This window comes from Geotrypetes seraphini, chromosome 6 (genome assembly GCF_902459505.1).
Source record: "Geotrypetes seraphini chromosome 6, aGeoSer1.1, whole genome shotgun sequence".
Taxonomy (NCBI): Eukaryota; Metazoa; Chordata; class Amphibia; order Gymnophiona; family Dermophiidae; genus Geotrypetes; species Geotrypetes seraphini.
Window position 1 is genome coordinate 178980681 of NC_047089.1, and position 20745 is coordinate 179001425.

A 20745-nucleotide genomic window follows, 5' to 3' on the forward strand; every position below is an offset into this window, starting at 1 on the left:
GCGCGTGACGGTCGCCACACGCACGCACCAGTACAGCAGGTGGCCTCTGCTGTTGCAGGTCCGTGACGTGTCACTGTCAACGTAGCAGCATCAGTCTGAGCGTTCGGCAAGAGCGGCTGCGCTGAATTTACAAAGGGAATAGAAGACGATACTCGGACTTCTATCCCCGCAGCTCTCTCTTGTCTTTGAGATCGCCCGCAGCTTTTCTTCCCTGGCGTGTCGTCTTCCCCTGAAACAAACTTTTTTTTTCCAGTTCTCCAGCGGCCCGCCATCCTCTGACGCAACTTCCGGTTTCTGGCTAGGCGGGACGCATCCGAGGAAGAAGGGTTGTGAGAAAGGGGGACGGATCACCGAGAATGGAACGCTCTGGGATTGGTAGTGGGAGGTCTCAATCAGTTCGACTCGACAGGGGTGGGGTTCTCTGGGATCGCGGACCCGGACGGGAGGGTGAGATATGTGATATGTTACACTGGGGAGAGAGAGGGCGAGATGGCAGAGTATGGGGAGGGGAGACCGGTCCTTTGCTCTCCGAATGCGTGTGACTTGGTATCTCTGAGAATCTATGCCCAATTGGTGGAGTGGGGAAAGGAGAGAAAGCGTTCTTAGAGATACCGAGAATAGTTGACAGAACTAGGGAATTGTTAAAACCGGGAATTATAGCTCTTGGAGCAACTTTTTTCCTGCGATATCCATGTAAATGCGTTATACAATATAATTCCCAAAAATATGTTTTCTTTGAGCCTTACCAGTTGACAACTTTCCTTTCTCTTTCTCGGCTAGAGAAGGAAAAGAATGGAGGAGTATAGAATATTTAAGATGTCCTTACCAGCTGACTTGCACTATTTTCTTTAATAATATTTCTTTGCTTTTTTCCGTTTATAATTACATTTTGGATCATTTGTGGACTTGAGCTGATTTAAGTTAATTGGTATTCCTTAATTTATAATATTGTTGTGGTTTTATTTTCTTGACTTAAAGCTTTCTGTACAAGTAAATCTTGAATTGTATTTTGAAAATTGAATAAATAAATAATTTAAAAAAAAAAAAAAAGAACTAGGGCAGCATTGGGCATAGGTTCGGCTGTGTGCAGTAAGGCTAAGATATTTAAGAAGGGTTCTTCTCCCTCATAGGAGTAATTTACAGCGTTGTGAACCAAAATATAGAAAAGACAGCCTCTGCTCAAAAGAACTTACAATCTAGTCAAGTAATTTTGCAGCCTGCAAGGCAGATTTTTGCCCTGATAGCAAACACTGGGGAGGAGAGCCCAAAGCCTCCTTGCAATGCGTTCAACCTTATGACACGAGGGTCCAGAGCAATTGTGCTGGTTAACCCCAGCCCTACCTGACAAAGAGAAGTGTCTGTAGCAGGAGGGGCACCTCTGCTCTCATAATTCTGTCTGTTCTCACTCCCCTAGGACAGGACATTGTCCTTCAGTCCAAAGCAGGAGTCAGCAAGCAGTGCTTCTTAACTGCTACTTCCTCTTCTCTAAGTTTACTTGGGGCTCCATTTTTGTAACTTTAAAAATAAAAACAGAGACAATGACTAATAGAGGAGTGGCCTGGTGATTAAAGCTTCTGCTTTAGCACCCTGAGGTTGTAAGTTTGATCCCAGCCTGCTCTCTGTGACTGGACAAATCACTTAATCCTCCATCGCCCCAGATATCACAGTTAAATTGTGAGCCTGCCAGGAGAGATAGAGAAAATACTCATTACCTGATTAATATTCAATTTACTGTAAACCACTTTGGGTGAATCTATTCATGAAAAAGCAGTTAATAAATCCAAACAAATAGATAAAGACCATATGGCCTGTCCAGTCTCCCATCTAAACCATCTACTATATATTCCTTTCCCTTAGAGATCCTATGTGCTTGTCCCAAATGTTTGTCAAATTCAGATACGGTTTTCATCTCCATCTCCACCATGAGGCTGCTCCATGCTTCCACAACCCTTTCCATAAATAAATATTTCCATTGATTTCTGTTGAATCTATCCCCTTTCACTTTTATTCTGTGCCCCTCATTAATCTTTTGAGGCACATCCTGTAAGCAGTCAGTGGGTGCCTCCTTGCCAGCATCTTGCGGCACACCCAGAATCTCACCATGGCACACAATTTGCGATACACTGATCTAATGCTTGGCTTCCTTTTTCTTGCCTTATGGGTATGTCTTCTATATACCCCACTCCTACCTGAACTCCATTACCATTTTTGTCTTGACCATCTCCTCTAGGAAGGCAAGCCAGACAACCATGCATTGCATGGAAAGATATTTTCCAGCATTGCACCTGAGACTTCCTTCTTGCAGTTACCGTACATATCAAGTCTCCTAGTTCAATAGGTTTATTTCCTTTTGTATCTTGATACCTTTTAAGAGTTTAAACATCCTTATGGTATCTTCTGTGTCATTCCTCTAGGTTATAAAGTGCATATTTGTGCAACTTTCTTCAAATTAGTCCCCTTATTTTTTTTAACTTCTGTTACTCTCTTATCTATCTATATGTTCTATCTTTGCTTACACCTTGTCTATTAAAATGTTTTATTGTATATTGCATTGACATTGTAATGTAGCATACTATGCCATATTTTGTATTGTAATTTGAATATTTTTACTGAGATTGTCTGTTGTTTGTTTGACTTATTTTTGCTGTACACCAAGTTGAGTGAATTCCTAATAAATACATTAAAAACCATTTACATCTTGAATGCCCATTCCTTATTTCTTCCAGCGCAGACCTCCATCTCATTGGGTTTGCTTCCCTCTGGGCCGCCTCTAGCCTCTTCATATCTTTACTTTGATACAACCTCCAAAACTTAATACAATATTCTAACTGAGGCCTTACTAATAACCTATACAGGTTATACCTGGTTATACGTTTTTCTGTGAAGTCTAGCATCTCTTTGGCTTTGACTCTTGACTTAGCACATTATTTTGCTACCCTGAACTCATCATACACCTCTGCTCCAAAATCTCATATATAGTCTGTGTACATTAGCCTTTCCCCGCCCCCCACCTCTCATCATATGCACAAAGACTTCTGTAATTGTCATGGACAATATGGGTGTTACAATAGAGAATGAAAAATCTGAGCTGTCTGATTGACAAAAAATTCAGATCTAAGTTTTTTCTACCCCTGATACATACTGCCTAATCCTATTTTTATCCATATATGGGGTTTTTTTTCTTTATTTTTCTATTTAAAATGAATTTTATTTTTCTATTAATTTGCGACTTTGTAAACTGCCTTCTTTAGCACTCTCCAGATCAGTAGAGGTTAACTTTACGAATGGGTATATATCTAATCATGACCAGCAGGTGGAGACTGAAAACAAAACTTTGGGACAGTATATCCTAGCCCCTCCTCTCTATTTCCCTCAGTCTTCTTTCAGTCTCCAGCAGGTGTTGATGTGATCTGTACCCATCTCCCTTGGTAGGGCTGTTGGAATTTGTTTAGGGGGTTTATTGTCCCTGTTTTTGGCCGGACGGAGCTTGGACGGACTCTGTTTGGGGGTTCGTCCGACCTCGGGGGTGTCAAACCCGGCGGGTCTCGAGCGGGGTCCCTCCCCCCACTTCCTCCACCTCCCCATATTTTTTTAGAGGAGCCTCAGCAGTAAGCCTTGCCCCCTAAATCAAGCAAGGCATATTGCTTAGAGAGCCTGTGGAGTCTGTTCTGTAAAAAAAAAAAAAAAAAAAAAAAAATCCTGAGGTAGTGCTGGTCTGGAGGGTTGTATCCCTTTAAGAACACTGTATTTTACTGTATTTTTCATCTAACCGGCACTTTTTTACAGCTAGGTCGCGTATGGAGCAATGAGCACTTCTAAAGGGAAAAAGTGCTCATTGTGCTCCAGACGCGAGGCACTCGCGGCCGGCCTGTGCAAGCGGTGTTCAGGCCGGTGCGGTGGAGGAGCTCCGTCGGCAGCGGCTGCAGGCGCCCAGAGCTCCCCGCCGATGGTGCCTCGCGAGTCGGCAGGGAACGGTGGAGAAGCCCGGTCTTCTCCGTCCGCCCACGGAGGGATTCCCCGAGCCGCCGACGGTCGGGTTTTAGAGGATTCCCTCTCAGCTGATATTTTGACAGCTGATGCCGGCTTGCCTGCTTTAGCGGCTGAGACTATTCAGGTCTCTCAGCCGCTGCAGGCTATGGAGGGAGCTGTTTTGGTGGGAAAGACGCCATCTTCTCTGTCTGGCCCCTCCATTTTGTCTTCCACCTCAGGTGACCTTCCCCCTGTTTTGTCTAAGCAGGGGCAGGTTTCTGCTGGGTCCCCTGCTGTGGCAGGGAGTCCCTTGGGACCCTCGGGGGGTTTTTCCCCTGATTTTTTCTTTTCTTTATGCAAAGCCTATTTTCAGGCGGCTGGGGGTCCCGGTTGCGCCCAGGGGGTTTCGGGGGGTGGGATTTCCTCCGCGCTCCCTGCGGCTTTGCCTCTCTCGTCTGACGTGACGTCCCCTCCGCCGCCTCTCTTGTCCAAGCGTCCGCGGGTGTCGTGGGACGAGGATTTGTGGTCGGAGGAACGTGTCGGTCTGGAGGAGGACCTGGACCCTTCTGAGGAATTCCAGGACCCTCTGGAGGGGACGGAAGCTGGTGGCGGGTTGTCGGGTTTCCCGTTCTCCAGTGACGAGGCGTCCGTGGTGCGCCTTTTTCAGAGAGATGAGCTGCCTGACCTTATTCAACAGGTTTCTTCGGTTTTGCGTTTTGAGGACGCGCCGCCGGAGACTCCGCGTGTGGGGGACCCTCTGTTACGAGGGATCCGTTCCGTTTCCCGCTCTTTTCCTATGCATCAGGATATTCGGGATATTATTCTTGAGCAGTGAAAAACGCCGGAGACGCCGTTTCGGCTGGCGCGCAGCATGGCTCGCCTGTATCCCATTCCTGAAGGGGATCGGGCTACGTTAGCTTCGCCAGTCGTGGATGCGGTGGTCTCGGCTATTTCCAAGCGGCATACCGTGCCTGTTGAGGGCGGTTCTGCCTTGCGGGACTCTGAGGAGCGCAAATTGGAGAACATCCTTAAGCAAAATTTTCAAGTCTCTGCCTTTGGGGTCCAGGCGGCTATTTGTGGGGGACTGGTCGCTCGCGCCGTGTTTCGGTGGGCGGAGCGGGTCTTGGATCGAGAGTCTGATGACTGGTCTCTGGTGGATCAGGAGGTGGCGAAGATTGAGATGGCTGCCTCATTCCTCTCTGATGCTCTGTATGACTTGGTGCGGATCTCGGCTAAGTCTATGGCTTTTGGCGTGGCCGCAAGGCGTGTGTTGTGGCTGCGCGCTTGGGCGGCGGATGCTGCGTCCAAAGCTAAGCTTACTAAATTTCCCTTTCGGGGGTCGTTTTTATTTGGAGAGGACTTGGATAAGTTGATTCAGACTCTGTCGGACTCGAAAGTTCCCCGTTTGCCGGAGGACCGTGCCTGCCCGGCGTCTCGGGGTGGTGCGGCCCGGGGGCGTTTGCGGGAATTTCGCAAGTATCGCCCTGGGCGTGGGGCTGCTTCTTTCCAGTCTCCGGGGTTTTCCCGGGGTCGGTTCTTCCAGCGCATGCAGCCCTTTCGGGGGGCCCGTCGGGGGGCAGGGAATCCCTCCGCCGGTTCCCCCGCTTCCCGTCCTGCACAATGACGCCTTGCCGGCGCCCCCCTTGGTTCCGGTGGGGGCCCGGCTGCGCGACTTTTTTCCCAAATGGGCCGAGATCACGTCCGATCAGTGAGTCCTGGAGGTGGTGCGGGACGGTTATGCCCTGGAGTTCGCCCGCTCTCTGCCGGATTTTTTCCTCGCTTCTCCATGTCAGACTCCTGGGAAGACGCTGGCGTTTCGCCAGACCCTTCAGCGCTTGCTAGATCTCAGGGCAGTTGTTCCAGTGCCCCCCCCTGGAGTGGGGCACGGGCAGGTACTCCATTTACTTTGTGGTGCCCAAGAAGGAGGGGACTTTTCGGCCCATCCTCGATTTGAAAGGGGTCAACAGGGCTCTCAAGGTTCCCTCTTTCCGTATGGAAACGCTGCGGTCGGTCATTCTGGCGGTTCAGCCGGGGGAGTTTCTCACTTCTCTCGATCTGACGGAGGCCTACTTGCATGTTCCCATTCGGGCCTCTCATCAGCGTTTCCTGCGCTTTGCGATCTTGGGTCGGCACTATCAGTTCTGTGTGCTTCCCTTTGGGCTGGCCACGGCTCCCCGGACGTTCACCAAGGTGATGGTGGTCGTCGCGGCAGCCTTGCGGTTGGAGGGCATCCTGGTACACCCCTACCTGGACGACTGGTTAATTCGGGCCAAGTCGTTGCAGGAAAGCTCCCGGGTTACGGCTCGGGTGGTGGAGTTTCTCCGGTCGCTGGGCTGGGTGGTCAACCTTTCCAAGAGTCGGTTGGTTCCGGCTCAGCGTCTGGAGTACCTCGGGGTGCTGTTCGACACCTCCTTGGGGAAGGTCTTCCTCCCAGAGGCCCGGGTGAGCAAATTGCAATCTCAGATTCGCCTGCTTTTGGCGTCCCGGTGTCCTCGGGCGCGAGATTTCCTCCAGGTCCTGGGGTCGATGGCGGCGTCCCTGGACGTGGTGAGGTGGGCGCGGGCCCACATGCGTCCTCTCCAGTATGCTCTGCTCCGGAGGTGGTCTCCCCAGAGGCACGGGATGGATGTTCCGGTTCCCCTGCGAGGCTTGGCGCGCTGCAGTCTGCGTTGGTGGCTCCGGACCCCTCACCTAGTTCAGGGGGTGGGTCTGGATCTTCCGCGGTGGACGGTGCTCCTTACGGATGCGAGTCTCCTGGGTTGGGGGGCCCAGTGCCTGGGTCACTCAGCTCAGGGAACCTGGTCCACGGAGGAGGCCTCCTGGTCGATCAACGTGTTGGAGACCAGGGCGGTCCGGCTGGCGCTGTTGGCCTTCCACTCCCTTTTGTTGGGCAAGTCGGTCAGAGTCCTGTCGGACAATGCCACGGCGGTGGCTTATGTCAATCGTCAGGGGGGCACCAAGAGCACTCTGGTGGCGCAGGAAGCGGCTCGGCTCATGGTTTGGGCGGAGTCGCATCTTCTGGACCTCTCGGCCTCTCACATTGCCGGGGTAGAAAACGTTCAGGCGGACTTCCTCAGTCGTCACTTCTTGGATCCGGGAGAGTGGTGTCTCGGCGCCGAGGCGTTTCAGTTGATAGTGCGTGCTTGGGGGCAGCCCCTGATGGATCTGATGGCTACAAGTGGCAACGCCAAAGTACCCCGCTTCTTCAGTCGTCGCAGGGACGGTCTGGCCGAGGGTCTGGATGCTCTGGTCCAACCGTGGCCAACGGAGGGGCTGTTGTATGTGTTCCCTCCTTGGCCATTAGTGGGCAGAGTACTGCTTCGCATTGTTCGCCATCCGGGGCTGGTGGTTTTGGTGGCTCCGGATTGGCCTCGTCGTCCGTGGTATGCGGATCTGGTGAGGCATCTGGTGGCGGATCCTCTTCCTCTGCCTCTCGGGTGCGATCTTCTGACGCAGGGTCCCATTCCCATGTTCGACCCGTCTCCCTTTTGTCTTACGGCTTGGCTATTGAAAGGGGCCGCCTGAGTAAGAAGGGATATTCCGACAAGGTGATCTCTACACTTTTGGGGTCCCGGAGGCTTTCTACCTCTCGGGCTTATGTACGGGTTTGGCGTCTTTTTGAGGAATGGTGCCGAGCGCGGGGAGTGGTCTCTTTTCGCGCTTCTCTGCCTAACATTCTAGAGTTTTTGCAGGATGGCCTGGATAGGGGCCTGGCCTGGTCTTCTCTCCGGGTTCATCTGGCGGCCCTGTCGGCTTTTCGGGGGCTGGTGACAGGTCAGCGTTTGTCAGCCATTCCTGATGTGATTCGCTTTCTTAGGGCGGCCAAGTTGATCAGGCCTCCCATAAGGCCCTCGATTCCCTCTTGGGATCTCAATCTGGTTCTCTCTGTTCTAGTGCGCCCTCCTTTCGAGCCGTTGGATGGCTGTTCGTTGAAGGACCTTACGCTGAAGTCGGTCTTTTTGGTGGCCATTACTTCCGCTAGACGGGTGTCTGAGCTACAGGCTTTCTCTTGTAGGGCTCCCTTCCTGGAGTTTTCGAAGGAGCGGTTTGTTTTGCGGCCTGTTCCTTCCTTTCTGCCGAAGGTAGTTTCTCCTTTTCATGTCAATCAATCGGTGGTCCTCCCGGTCTTGGGTAGTCGGGAGGGTTCTTCTGAGCAACGACAGCTGCGCAAGTTGGATGTCGGTCGGGTCCTCCATGCTTATGTGCAGCGGACCCGGGATTTTCGGAGCTCCGATCATCTCTTTGTGCTTCTGGCGGGTCCTCGTCGGGGGGCTGGCGCTTCTAAGGCTACTATTGCGCGCTGGATCAAGGAGACGATTGCTTCCGCTTATCTTCTGAGTCAGAAGCCGGTTCCGGAGTTTCTCAAGGCTCATTCCACTAGGGGTCAGGCGGCTTCTTGGGCTGAGTCGTCGCTCGTGCCTCCGGTGGATATTTGTAAGGCTGCGGTTTGGTCCTCCTTGCATTCATTTGTTCGGCATTATCGGGTAGATGTTCAGGCGCGTCGGGACGCGGTGTTCGGTGAGCGTGTTCTGGTATCGGCCCTTCGGGGGTCCCGCCCGTGAGAGGGACTGCTTTGGTACGTCCCATTCGTAAAGTTAACCTCTACTGGTCTGGAGAGTGCTAAAGAAGGAGAAATTAGGTTCTTACCTGCTAATTTACTTTCTTTTAGCTTCTCCAGACCAGTAGAGGTCCCCACCCTGTCTGTTGTTGTTGTTGTTGGGGCTGTTGCGCGGGCAGTTTTTTGGTTTTTGCTGCGGGTTCTAGTATTTTTCTAGGGCCGGGGAGAATTGAAGAACAGCGGCTGTGGCTCGGCTGGCTTAGCTGGCGAGCTGTGGGGACCTTCTTCCTTCGGGAATTTCTCCTCTGCATTTTCCAACAGCATTTTTGGGTATGTTATTTGTTACTCCTTTCGGAGTATTGTTTTTTCTCTCTGTTGTTTTCCAGTTCTTGGTTCTGCTTGGCTATTCGGCAGACTGAGGGAAATAGAGAGGAGGGGCTAGGATATACTGTCCCAAAGTTTTGTTTTCAGTCTCCACCTGCTGGTCATGATTAGATATATACCCATTCGTAAAGTTAACCTCTACTGGTCTGGAGAAGCTAAAAGAAAGTAAATTAGCAGGTAAGAACCTAATTTCTCCTTACTGCATATGCTGAGATGCAGTATATCAAACAGAATAAACTTTAAACATAAAATGTAATTTCCTGTGGGTAATATGCATGCAACTGTCATTGTGTGCTACATACCTCCTATAGATATATTGTATGTAATTGCTACTGTCAGCGTCTGTGTTTCACATTTTTGACACATAGCCTCTCAGCAGTGACATTCAGTAGAGGAATCATACAAGAATCAAAGCAGATTTAACATCAGATGTATAAAAAAAAGAGATAGTTTAGAGTGGGTAATTCTCTCTCTCCATCTCCACAGTAATTTGGATTTGCTTAAATTTGAATTCATGTTAGCCTTGAATTTGCCTTTTATAGTAATAATAATTTTTGTTTGCACACTTTTTCCTAGTAAGTATCAATGGATGGTGCAACAGGAAATGCAGTGCAGTGCTCTAAAACCAGATCTATTCTTGGTGAGAGGGGCATACTATAATATCTGCAGTCTGTCACTATATAGGTGCTTCACTATTATTTTCTTAATCTTTCGCAGGGTTCATGTGCTTCTTGCTCAAGTCTGCATATCAAGCTGCTGTAACTCAGAGTTGCAGACTCCACTGTTTGCAACCAAGGGGGATAGCCTTCAGTGCCAAAGCCAGAATGAGACTGGTCCAGTTCCAGATCCAGGGTACAGGAGAGTCTAGAATTGGTCTGGAAGACAAGGATGGGGGGAATGTGATTGATTTAAATGCCTTTGACCCTTCACTACCACGACAGATGCGGCAATTCCTGGAGGAAGGAGATGCAGCTTTGAGCATAGCAAGGAGGTACCAAAGTCCAACTATGTCACGGTGGATTATAAAGCAAAAAGAGCTATCTGCCCTGTGTATTCTCTACCTGGTTTTCTGTGTACTTTAAAAATACACCATTCCCCCCAAATGGTCTTATTCTTAATTATTTGTTTTGCAGTATTTTTATAATTTTTGTGTAACATTGAGAGTATAAAATATGTTGTGTAGATCAGTGAAGCAGTCTCTAAGGCATATTGAGCTGTACTTTCTACACAGGAGAAAATGAAAAATGGCATGAGGTCTTTTACAAGGTATTGTAATTGCATAATAAATGATGGCAGAAAAAGACCATCCGACCTCTCCAGGTTGCCATACTTATTCTTTGCTGATTGATAAGGAAACCTTTTAACTGTTAGCCACAGTGTGTGACCACCTGCAAGATTTCATCCCTATCCAGGACAGAGCCAGCTGCTAATTTGATTTTAATATCTCAGTATGATCTAAATAGCTACCTTTTACAGGGAAATCCTCAAAATCTTTAATGTAACCTGTCTGCCTAACCCAGTACTGAGGCATTTGCATTTTTGATAGGAGTTTTAGTTAATTAGAGAACTTTCAGCCTTCCAGACAAGTCTACTTTCACAGTCTTCTATAGATAACCACCTTAAATAAGCTTTTTGTTAAACCTCGGCAATGTAACTGTGTGCATAGCAAACTACACACACAGGTTAACAATACCAACTTCTTCATCGGTCCAATATTCTTTAAAGTGCTAGTGCTTAATAATGCATTTAAAGTTTTTTTAATTATTTAGTTTTAAATAAATACTCATCTCATCTCATCAACACGGCTAGGGGTACATATTTCGATATAGGACTATGTTTCGCCACAGGCTGTTTCAAGGAAATCCCCCTACAAATTTAGAAAAAGTGATCAATATTTTAAAAACTCTTAGTCTATTTATAATATTCTCCACATTTCAATTAGATAAAGAAACAACTTTAAAGCATACTATAAATACATAGTATACCTCTAACTTGCCGGTTCCATGTCACCCATATCGTTAAGTTCTATCTGGAAACATGACTGCGGCGTTTTTTAATTTTATATTCAATTCAAAGAACAACGTACTGACGTCATTTAGTGTAGCAAATCATTATGTAGTAACATCAAAGGACAAACCCTACGGAGACATGGAGGATCGTGATTGGAGTTCTAAATTAATGTCATCCACTCTATTTCAGCATTAAGCTCTGATAGTTTAACACAGTTCAAGGTAAAAATCCACTTTTGTTCTCTAAAGTTAAGTCTCTCTATAATAGTCCCTCCCACCCTGATTTAACTTCATCAATCACCCTCCATTTAATTTCACTAATCCTATGCTTCTTTTCATGCCAGTGCTGAACCAGCGGAGCTTCCTCACTATTTGTATTAATCCTTGATTTATGCTGTCAGCCTAATAGATATTTTCATACTCGTACGCCCTATATATAAGAACTCACATGAGCATTTGATCAAATATACTACACAGGTATTCGAGCAGGATGTATTAGATGTTGCATAATACTTTTTCTTTGTGCCTGGATCAATCCTCCAGCAGGGACCTGTCATTGCCTGTATACACCATTGGCATTGGCCGCAAGTATTATGGGTAAAATTACTTTCCTGATCTTTATTCTTAATCTCAAATTTATTAAAAGACGGTATCTCTTCAATCGTTCTTCCCCTCTTATAGGACACGAAATAATTTTAAAAAATTTTAAATGCAATATTAAACACTAGCACTTTAAAGAATATTGGACCGATGAAGAAATTGGTATTGCTAATCTGTGTGTGGAGTTTGCTGTGCACACAGTTACCCGCTGAGGTCTAACAAAAAGCTTATTTAAGGTGGTTATCTATAGAATCTTGCAACAGAGATATACCTTAAATTTATTAATTTTGAGTGGTGAAGCCTTTTGAATTGTTTGTACTTTCACAGTCTGTCAGACAGCCCATCCATGTAGATGCCTGTGTTCCCCCTGGGACTGTGGCTCTCAGCCTAATCCCTGGGACACATAGCCAGTTGGTTTTCAGGATATCCACAATGAATATGCATGTGAGAGAGATTTGCATGCACTCCCTTTTTGTATATAAATTTGTCCTGCATATTCATTGTGAATATCCTGAAAACCAAAGTAGTTAAGTGTGTCCCAAAAAGATGGATTGGGAACCACTGCAGTGGCACTATTCACCTTTCATATTAACCTGTTTTCCCCACTTCAGCAACTAAGGAGCCAGCACCCTGGTCATGCTTCCATGCAGAAGGTAGATCAGATTCCATGGAAAAATATAATCCTTTTCTAGAGCTACATTGGTGTACTGGGAGCTGTCAAAAAGCCAGTCCCGCAAATGACGGAGCAAATAGGCCAGATTATAAAGATGACCCAAACCACCCATGGACTAAGAACCCTGTAGAAATGCCCTGTTCATCTTACCTCTCTTGCCCCCTCCTCCCCCCCAACAAAAGGAAAGAACTAGTCTACAGAGACAGGCAATATCCTTCTTCAGGAGGAATAACAGTAACGTCTGCAAAAGATATAGCCACTTGGGGAAGACGATTATTTGAAAGAGGTGTATGCGACCCGTCAGCGATAAAAGGAGCATGCATTTTTATTACATGCCCTCTTAAATTCTTTAAAGGGGAATTCAATAAAGGGTGCTAAGCCAATATAATGTAAATATACCCTTTATTCGTATGCCTAGTCCTATACCAAAATAATGTGTATGTACCCTAAATTGTCTTTATTGAAAACATTGTGAATGTATAGCTGTAACTCGTTCTAGGCTCCTGGGGAGGACGGGCTAGAAATCTAAATAGATAAATAGTGCAATCACGTTAGCACATGCTAACTGCTAAAGATGCCCATTATATTCCTATGGGTGTCTTTTGCGGTTAGCAAGCGCTTATTGCCTTTCTTGAATTCTCACCTTAGCCACTACTACCTAGCCAAGGGTCTCCATATTTTTATCATTCTTCCTCTGAAAAAATATTTTCTGAACTTTCTCCTCAGAATGCCCTTTCAGAGCTTCTTATTATGATCACTTGTTCTGGAATATTCTTTCCCGTGAAGCAGGTTCCATTCTTGTGTATTTTAATATCTTCATTGTGTCTTCCGTGGTTCGTCTTTTCTGTAGGGTACACATATTTAGATTTCTAAACCTTATTGCATAGAAATTTTGTTTCAGACTCGACGCTATTTTGGTAGGTCTTCACTGGACTATCTCAATTCTACTTTTTTTTTTTCTTGAGGTAAGGCCTTCAGAATACGATATGCTAGGTGGTATCTATCGACTTGTACAGTGGCCTAGTCACTTCCAGGTCAATATTCAGGTGGCAGCAGTCAACAGTGTTTTTTTAAAGCACTGACAGCTGCTGAATAAATTATTTATTAATTTTAAAAATGTATACCCCACCTAAAAAAGAACTAACTAGCTTGCAATATATAACAGCAAAAAATCATTACAACAAAGTCCACTCAGATTGCAATTAATAAGTGTTCTTTAGGAAAATGATTCAAATATTCAGTGTTGGGCCACGTACAGACACAAGCATTGAATATCTATGTCTTCAGCAAACTTCAGGTGCTAATTGATTTCAGTGCAAGTACCCACATAAAGGAAGGATCAGACTGCATTTTATATGGTTCTCTCTACCTGGATAGGTATGTGGCCACCAGCAACAAATATCACCAGTGTTCCTCTAGACTGCTCCAGTCCTTCTCATATGGTGCCAAGGTGGTCAAAGCTGATAATCAGTGGCATTGCCCAGTTAATTGCTGCTGAATTTCAGCAGCCAGCTAGCTCAGCATGGTTTAAGCTTCTGTCAGCTTAAACCATGCTGAATATCGACCCCTTTTTTTGTTAGGTTAGAGCACTTTTTATGCACCCTAGCATCTTTCTGGCTCTGATACTACCTTTTCATATTATTTTCAAACCTTGAAATAATCAGATATCATCCTGGAATCTCTTCCTGTTTGATAAGCAGAGCAGTGCATCCATTATCATGTACCATGCAGTGTCTTGCCAAGTTATTGGTCTCCAAGTGCAATATGATGTCCACTTCACAAGCCTTTTCTTTTGCCTGTAATTCTGAGAATGTGTTTAGTATTCCTGCTAGCTGCTCTTCCAAAATTGTTATTAAGAGAAGGTCTTTTATCAAAGAGTTTCCCAGGAGAAGGAGAGTTTGTTAATATGGGTTCTTTTCATGAGAGTATTATTCTCCAGATCTGGGAAAGAACAGTATAAAAGCTGAAGAATAGACTAGACCTTAATTGCTTCTTCAGATACAAGTATTTTTTCTTAAATAGCTATTCCCTGAGGACAAGCAGGATATCATTACTCTCGTACCTGGGTGGCAATGAAGTCTCAAACAGTGTATTCCATTGCAGTACTTTCTCTTTATTTATTGAGTAGCTAAGTGGTTTATAAGTAGACAATTGGGAAGGAATTGGAAGAGGGTAGAGATGTATGAAGCAATGCAGGTTAAGGGTTAAGTACTGCAGGACTGATTGGAAGTGTTGTAAGTGTACTGGAATAACCAGATCTTCAATGACACTTTGAATTTTGAGAAAGAAAATTTGAGTCTGCGTTCGAGCTGCAATGTATTCCATAGAAATAGCTTGGTGTAGGAGAAAACAGTATCATGAAAGAGGACAAGGTGAAGATGAAGGTGGTGTAAGAGACAGCCTTCAGTTGAGAAGCAGGTAAATAGCAGGAGGGGGGACTTAGGGGATAAGAAGGTTTGAGAGAGAGTCTGGAGCAGGGGTGTCCAACCTGCAGCCCTGTGAAGTATTTTGTGCGGCCCCGGTCGAGGGCGATGCAGTGTTTTCCTCTGCTGCCCCCGGGTGTTTACCATCTTGCCAGCTCCCTCCTCTGTCTTGCTGCAGCGTTTGCACGTTTGTGCAGCCCCAGAAACATTTTTTTTCGGCCAATGCGGCCCAGGGAAGCATAAAGGTTGGACACCCCTGGTCTGGAGTAACAGGGAAGAGATATTTTAAAAACCAGGGTTAAGATATTGAATTAAATATATGCAGACACTGGGAGCAAGTGTTCAGAAATTGAGAGGAGTAAAATATAATCAAAGGATCAGGCATTATGGAGCAGTTTAACTGCTGCCTATTGAATAATTTGAAGGTGTTTAACAGATGATGAAGGAAGTTCACAATATAGTGAGTTGCAGTAATCTAAAGGAGAAATAACTAAAACAAGGAGAAGGTCTCTTAAGGTCAGACCAATGGTCCATCCAGCCTAGCATCCTGTTTCCACAGTGGCCAGTCCAAGTCGCAAGTACTTGGCAAGATCCCAAAGAGTAAAACAAATTTATTTAGTGACCCTCCAGACCGACACAGAAATGGTTGGGTTTATGCTCTTCTGCCAGTGGGTGGAGACTGAGACACTGACTTTTGGCTTCAGTACAAGTGGGTTGTGCAGTCCTTATTACAATCAGTCTTTTCTCAGTCTCTAGCAGGTGGAGTGGTAAGCTTGTGCAGTCTGTGCTGAGGTTTGTTAGGGCCTATTGGATTTGATTAGTGAATCTTTCTGGACAGAGCTTTGGGGACCTTCTTGGGGGCCCTACTGACCTCTGAGGTGCCACACTCGGAAGGGTCGAGTCCCTCCCCCACCTCCCCAGGTTTTCTGAATTTAGAGGAGCCTCAACTGTACGCCTGGCCACCTGTTGGGCACAGACTACAATTTAGAGTGCTAGTGGGGTCTGCTCTCTTGATACAGCTAGTGAGCTGTGATAAGTTAAAAAAAAAAAAAAAGACACAAGAATAAAAGGAGCATAAATTGGTCCTGAGGCCACTGTTTTTGTACGGCATTGTTGTGCATGGGTTTGTGGCGCATTCATTATGAGCACTTCAAAGAAGCAGAAAAAGTGTGCTTTCTGTGGGTGCCACGCGGAGGATGCAGCTGGCTGGTGCCCAAAATGTCCTGGCCACTTCAAGGGGAATCTGGTTTCGGGTGTCGGAGTGCCAGGCTCTCCTTCGTGTGTGCACTGCTTGTCAGCAGGAGGCGGTGGTGAAGCCTGGGCTTCCCCTCCCACCCACGCTGGGGTTTCCTCTTCAACTGGTGGTCTGGCAGATTCGGTGTTGCAGACCGCTGAGGAGGCTGGGGATTCCTTTATCGCTGCAGCTGGGACGGTTGGTGGTTTTTCTGTAGCGGTGGGGTCGAGTTTAGCTTTGGTGCCACTTATTGTTTTTGGTGACAGTTTGACGGCCCTTCCCTTGGTTTTGGCGGGAAGCACGTCCATTTTGCTCACGGCCTCAGGCGACCTTCCTCCTGTCTTGGAATGACAGAAACGGGTCTTGAATGTGTCTTCTGCTCCTGCAATGATTTCTGGATTACTGCCAGGGATTTTGTGTCCTGAGTTTGTGTTATAGAAGATAAAAAGATCTCCAAATGTATTTAAATTAAATGTTACAAGCACTTAACTTTCTAGTGAAATTCACATACACTCAGAATTGTGTAATTCGGCCAAGAGCCTAAGCTGTTATAGTTAAACCCCCAACCCAATCATTGTGTATGGAATAGTAATTAATGTCGAATAGTGCGATTTGTTTGTTCACATATAATTGCTCAAGATATTAAAAAATGGCAAAAAGAAAACGTTCACTTAGCTTTTGGGAGAGGAGGGCTTTCCGATAGACTCTGTTCAGGTTGCTGGACCTCAAAGCAGTAGTCCAAGTGCCTCCTTAGGAGATTTGCACTGGCAGGTACTCCATTTACTTCGTGGTGCCCAAAAAGCAGGGGTCTTTTCGGCCCATTTTGGATCTCAAAGGTGTCAACAGGGCGCTCTGGGTTCTGTCTTTTTGTATGGAAACCCTGAAGTCTGTAATTTTTGCTGCCCAACCTGGGAAATTTCTGATGTCTCTCGATCTGACGGAGGTCTATCTGCATGTTCCCATTCAGGCCTCCCATCAGCGCTTTCTTCATTTTGCGATTTTGGGAGAGCATTATCAGTTTTATGTGCTTCCCTTTAGTCTAGCTACGGTGCCACGTACCTTCACCAAGATTATGGTACTGGGGGCAGTGGCCTTGTGCAAGGAGGGCATTCTGGTGCACCTCTATCTGGACAATTGGTTGATTTGAGCAAAGTCGTTGCAGGAAAGTTCCCAGGTTATGGCTTGGATTGTGGATTTTTTGCAGTCCAAAAGCTGATTGACTCTGTCTCAGTGCTTGGAGTATCTTGACATTCTTTTTGACACCAGCTTGGGGAAAGTTTTCATCTTGAGGCCAGGGTGAGCAAATTGCAGATGCAGATTCGCGCTTTGATGGATTGCCGATGTCCGCTGGTGCAGGACTTTCTGCAGGTCTTGGAATCCATGGTGGCCTTGGGCTCACATGCAACCGCTTCTTCAGTGGTGGTTGCCACAGATTCAAGATCTGGGCTCTCTTGTCCTGCTTCGGGGATTAGTTCGTCGTAGCCTGTGCTGGTGGCTCTAGTCTTCTAATCTGGTTCAGGGAGCAAGTCTTGATCAGTCCCAGTGGACAGTGCTTCTCATGGACGCCAGTCTCTTTGGTTGGGCGGCTCAATGTCTCAGTCGTTCGACTCAGGGATGCTGGTTACTGGTGGAGGCTTCCTGGTCGATCAGTGTTCTGGAGACCAGAGCCATTTGGCTATCATTGGTAGAATTCCAGTCTTGGTTCCAGTTTGGGTTTGGGTTTGTGTGAGAACTTTGTGGATGGCACTTACAGACTGTCAGCCCCTGACAGAGATATAGTTTTTTGTGTGGGGCAGATGGCTTTGTAATAGGAGTGTGTTTCACAATGACAAAAGAAGCAGAAGTAAAGCTTATTCCATGAATGCACAACCCTAACCTGTTTGCTCTGTTCCCCACCTACCTCCAGCTCCGCTGAAATTTAATGTTTGGGCTGTCCGACAGCAGTAGGCCTGCTATGAAAGCCACCTCTCTGGATTGTCCCGCCTATGCAGGAACAGGAAGTCGCTCCAGAGAGAAGGCTTCCGGGCAAGCTAACAGCAGTACGCTTACCTTACTGCTGCTGCTGCCGGTCAGCCCTAAGATTCAGTTTTGGTGAGGAGCTAGGTGGTAGACAGGGGAGAGCCATAGAGAGAGAAGCACCATCCTGTGGGGGGAGGGGGCAGAGGAGGGAGAGAGAATCACCCTGTGGGAAGGAGGTTGGAGGGAGGAAGATGGCTATTAGATGGACTTTTTTTGGACGTTATGAGCAAGATGTTTTTAGTTTTAGGTTTTATTACTTGGAAGTTTTTTCAGACTGTATCTCCATGTTTTCCACTCTTCCAATTCCCCAAACAGCTCTCACTTGAAAAACTATCCTTCCCTGCAAACTGCATCACCTGGCAAACTATTCTCACAATTGCCCTATTACTCTCCTAAATGCCTTCCCTCAAAAATGTCCCCCGTAACTATCCTACTACCCCACCCTAAAAATTACCCCAACAATGCACAACCATCAAATCTTATCTTACCCCTTGATTAAGGCACAAGGCAAACTAGGCCGTATTTTTTGCTCCATAAGACGCATCTGACCATAAGATGCACTCTACATTTAGAGGAGGAAAACAAGAAAAAAAACATTCTGACCCAAATTCTCCCATACCAAATTCTCCCTGTCCCCTCCTCTGGTGGTCTAGTGGTAGGCTAAGACAGGGCACACAGCAGGCAGGCCCCATACTCCTCACATACCCCCCCAGTACCTTAAATAATCCCCCCTACCCCATGTGCCCCCATTACCTTAAATCATCCCCCATACCCCCACATGCCCCCAGTACCTTAAATCATCCCCCCATACCCCCACGTGCCCCCCAGTACCTTAAGTCATCCCCCCATCCCCCCACATGCCCCCAGTACCTTAAATCATCCCCCATGTGCCCCCTCAGTACCTTAAATTATCCCCCCCATACAACCACGTGCCCCACCAGTACCTTAAATCATCCCCCCACATACCACCCCAGTACTTTTTTAAATCTTCCCCCCCCCCCGTACCTTTAATCATATCCCTTTAAATTACTCCCTCCTTAGACGGCTCTCATTTTTTCCAGCCAGCAGGCGAACAGACCAGAAGTCCTGCGAAAGCTGACTGCAGCCATTCGGAGATCGGCGCGGGCCCAGGCGGGAGCGTGGAGGGCTTGCTCCTGATCCCTGCACTTCTGGTCTGTGCGCCTGCTGGCTGGGAAATACACTGGACCACCAGGTACGATGGCAGCAAGCGGGCAGGCTGGTTTTAAAGATGCAGCAGCGGCAGGGTTTAAAAAAAGGTGCGGTGGCGGCAAGGGGGGTTTAAAAGTTGCGGCGGCGGCAGGCTTAAGTTGTATCTTTGCTTCAAAAGACGCACTTAAATTTCCACCCCCTTTATGGGGGTGGAAAAAGTGCGTCTTATGGAGTGAAAAATATGGTACCTAGGGTACAATGTTTAGAAAAGCCCTGTCAGATGTGCCCTGTCAGGAGTTTAGAATTGATAATTGTCTTGCTTTTTTCTAAGATTCAACATTCTACTGTAACTTACATCAGAGAATTTGGGTAGAATCTAGCCAATTGAAAGACACTGAAGACAGGAATAGTGGAAGGCAGCTGTAGTCGTAGGAAGGGAGGAGGTGAGCTTGGGTAAGTTTCTGCATGTGGTGGAGGCAGGGAAAATGCTTGAGTACCTGAATAAATTCATGTAAACCGTTCTGAGCTTCCCTGGGAGAACAGTATAGTAAACTGAATTTTAAATAAATTGGACTCTTTCTCCCAGAGAAATGTATTGAAGCCCCCTCTTAAAAAAAAAAAAAAGTTGCAGCTCTTTTCAAACTGCCCACCTCTCCCAATTATAGACACACAGCCAACATAAATATAGATATACTAGTTTTTTAGCCCGTTACATGTGTAGACTTAGGCATTTCTTTTTTTCTTTTTCTTTCTTTCTTTCTGTCTCTCTCCCTGTCCCCTTTCTTTCTTTCTGTCTCTTTCCCAGGCCCCCTGTCTGTCTTTCTTTCTGTCGCTCTCCCTTCCCCCTGTCTGTCTTTCTTTCTTTTTGTCCTCTCATTCTTTCAGCTGTAAGGAATATTTCTCCCATCCTCTCCTCTTCTGAAAGGAAGACTCGCCTCCCCCTCCTTTCTGTCCTGTTACAAATCTGAACTATCAGTACTCAAGAACTTCAGAGCCCCTCAGCCTCTCTCTTCAGGGTTGATTTACTTCACAATCTCCTTGAGGACATTTGGAGCACATTCCAGTCCTGTCTGTCAGCCCCTCCTCCACAAAGTTTCTTCTCTTACCCAGAAATCTGCAGCACTGTGAAACTTCATCCCTCTCTTCAGCACATCAATAGAGGAACCTCCGCTTAACATGCCGAGGGCTAACGGCTTCGCCTCCCACCCCCGGACAGCCACAGCGCCCGCCCACTTAACAGTATCGCGCTCCCAGCCGGGAGCCCCAGCCAATCGTCGGCCGCCTTGATCTGGGCCGCTCCGCGGCGTTTGGACAGTCTTCAGCGGCTCGGAGCCCTCCTCCCGGCAGCCGCCGCCAGCGCCGCGAGAGGGAGCGGGGCCTGGGCGGATGAGAGGAGCCGCTGCAGCGTGTAAAGAAACTTCGGCCGGTAGGGCTTAGCTTAAGTTAATTTTTTAGTTCAAAGCCAACACCGCGGCTCCTCTTTCGATCCCCGCCCGGTATAGTTCGAGAGAGGAGCCGCGGCAGTGGCTTTGAGTTAAAAAAAATGGCGAGGAGAATCTCCGCCGCTGTCAAGGCCTGCTCTGAAGGGAGGGGGGAAGTCTGCTGTATAGCAGCGCCGCCTCTCTCCATCCCTGCCAGGCATTGCTCATCCGTCCTCTTTACCTTTTGGCCCCTGTGAGGGGCTGCTGGAGACTTGCAGAGGTGGT

The 20745-nt window shown here is 47.1% G+C and overlaps 1 protein-coding gene across 5 annotated transcripts in view; it reads left to right on the forward strand.

The window, feature by feature from the left end:
• The first annotated feature begins 299 nt into the window (after window positions 1-299).
• LOC117363089 (fumarylacetoacetate hydrolase domain-containing protein 2-like) overlaps window positions 300-20745 on the forward strand; it is a 40762-nt gene continuing 20316 nt past the window's right edge. For 2 of the 5 annotated variants that reach the window (XM_033950359.1, XM_033950361.1), the window contains exons 1-2: window positions 300-447; window positions 9629-9902. In XM_033950359.1, coding sequence (XP_033806250.1) covers window positions 357-447; window positions 9629-9902 — 365 coding nt within the window. In that variant the 5' untranslated portion in view covers window positions 300-356. The other 3 variants (XM_033950360.1, XM_033950362.1, XM_033950364.1) reach the window with 3 other exon arrangements.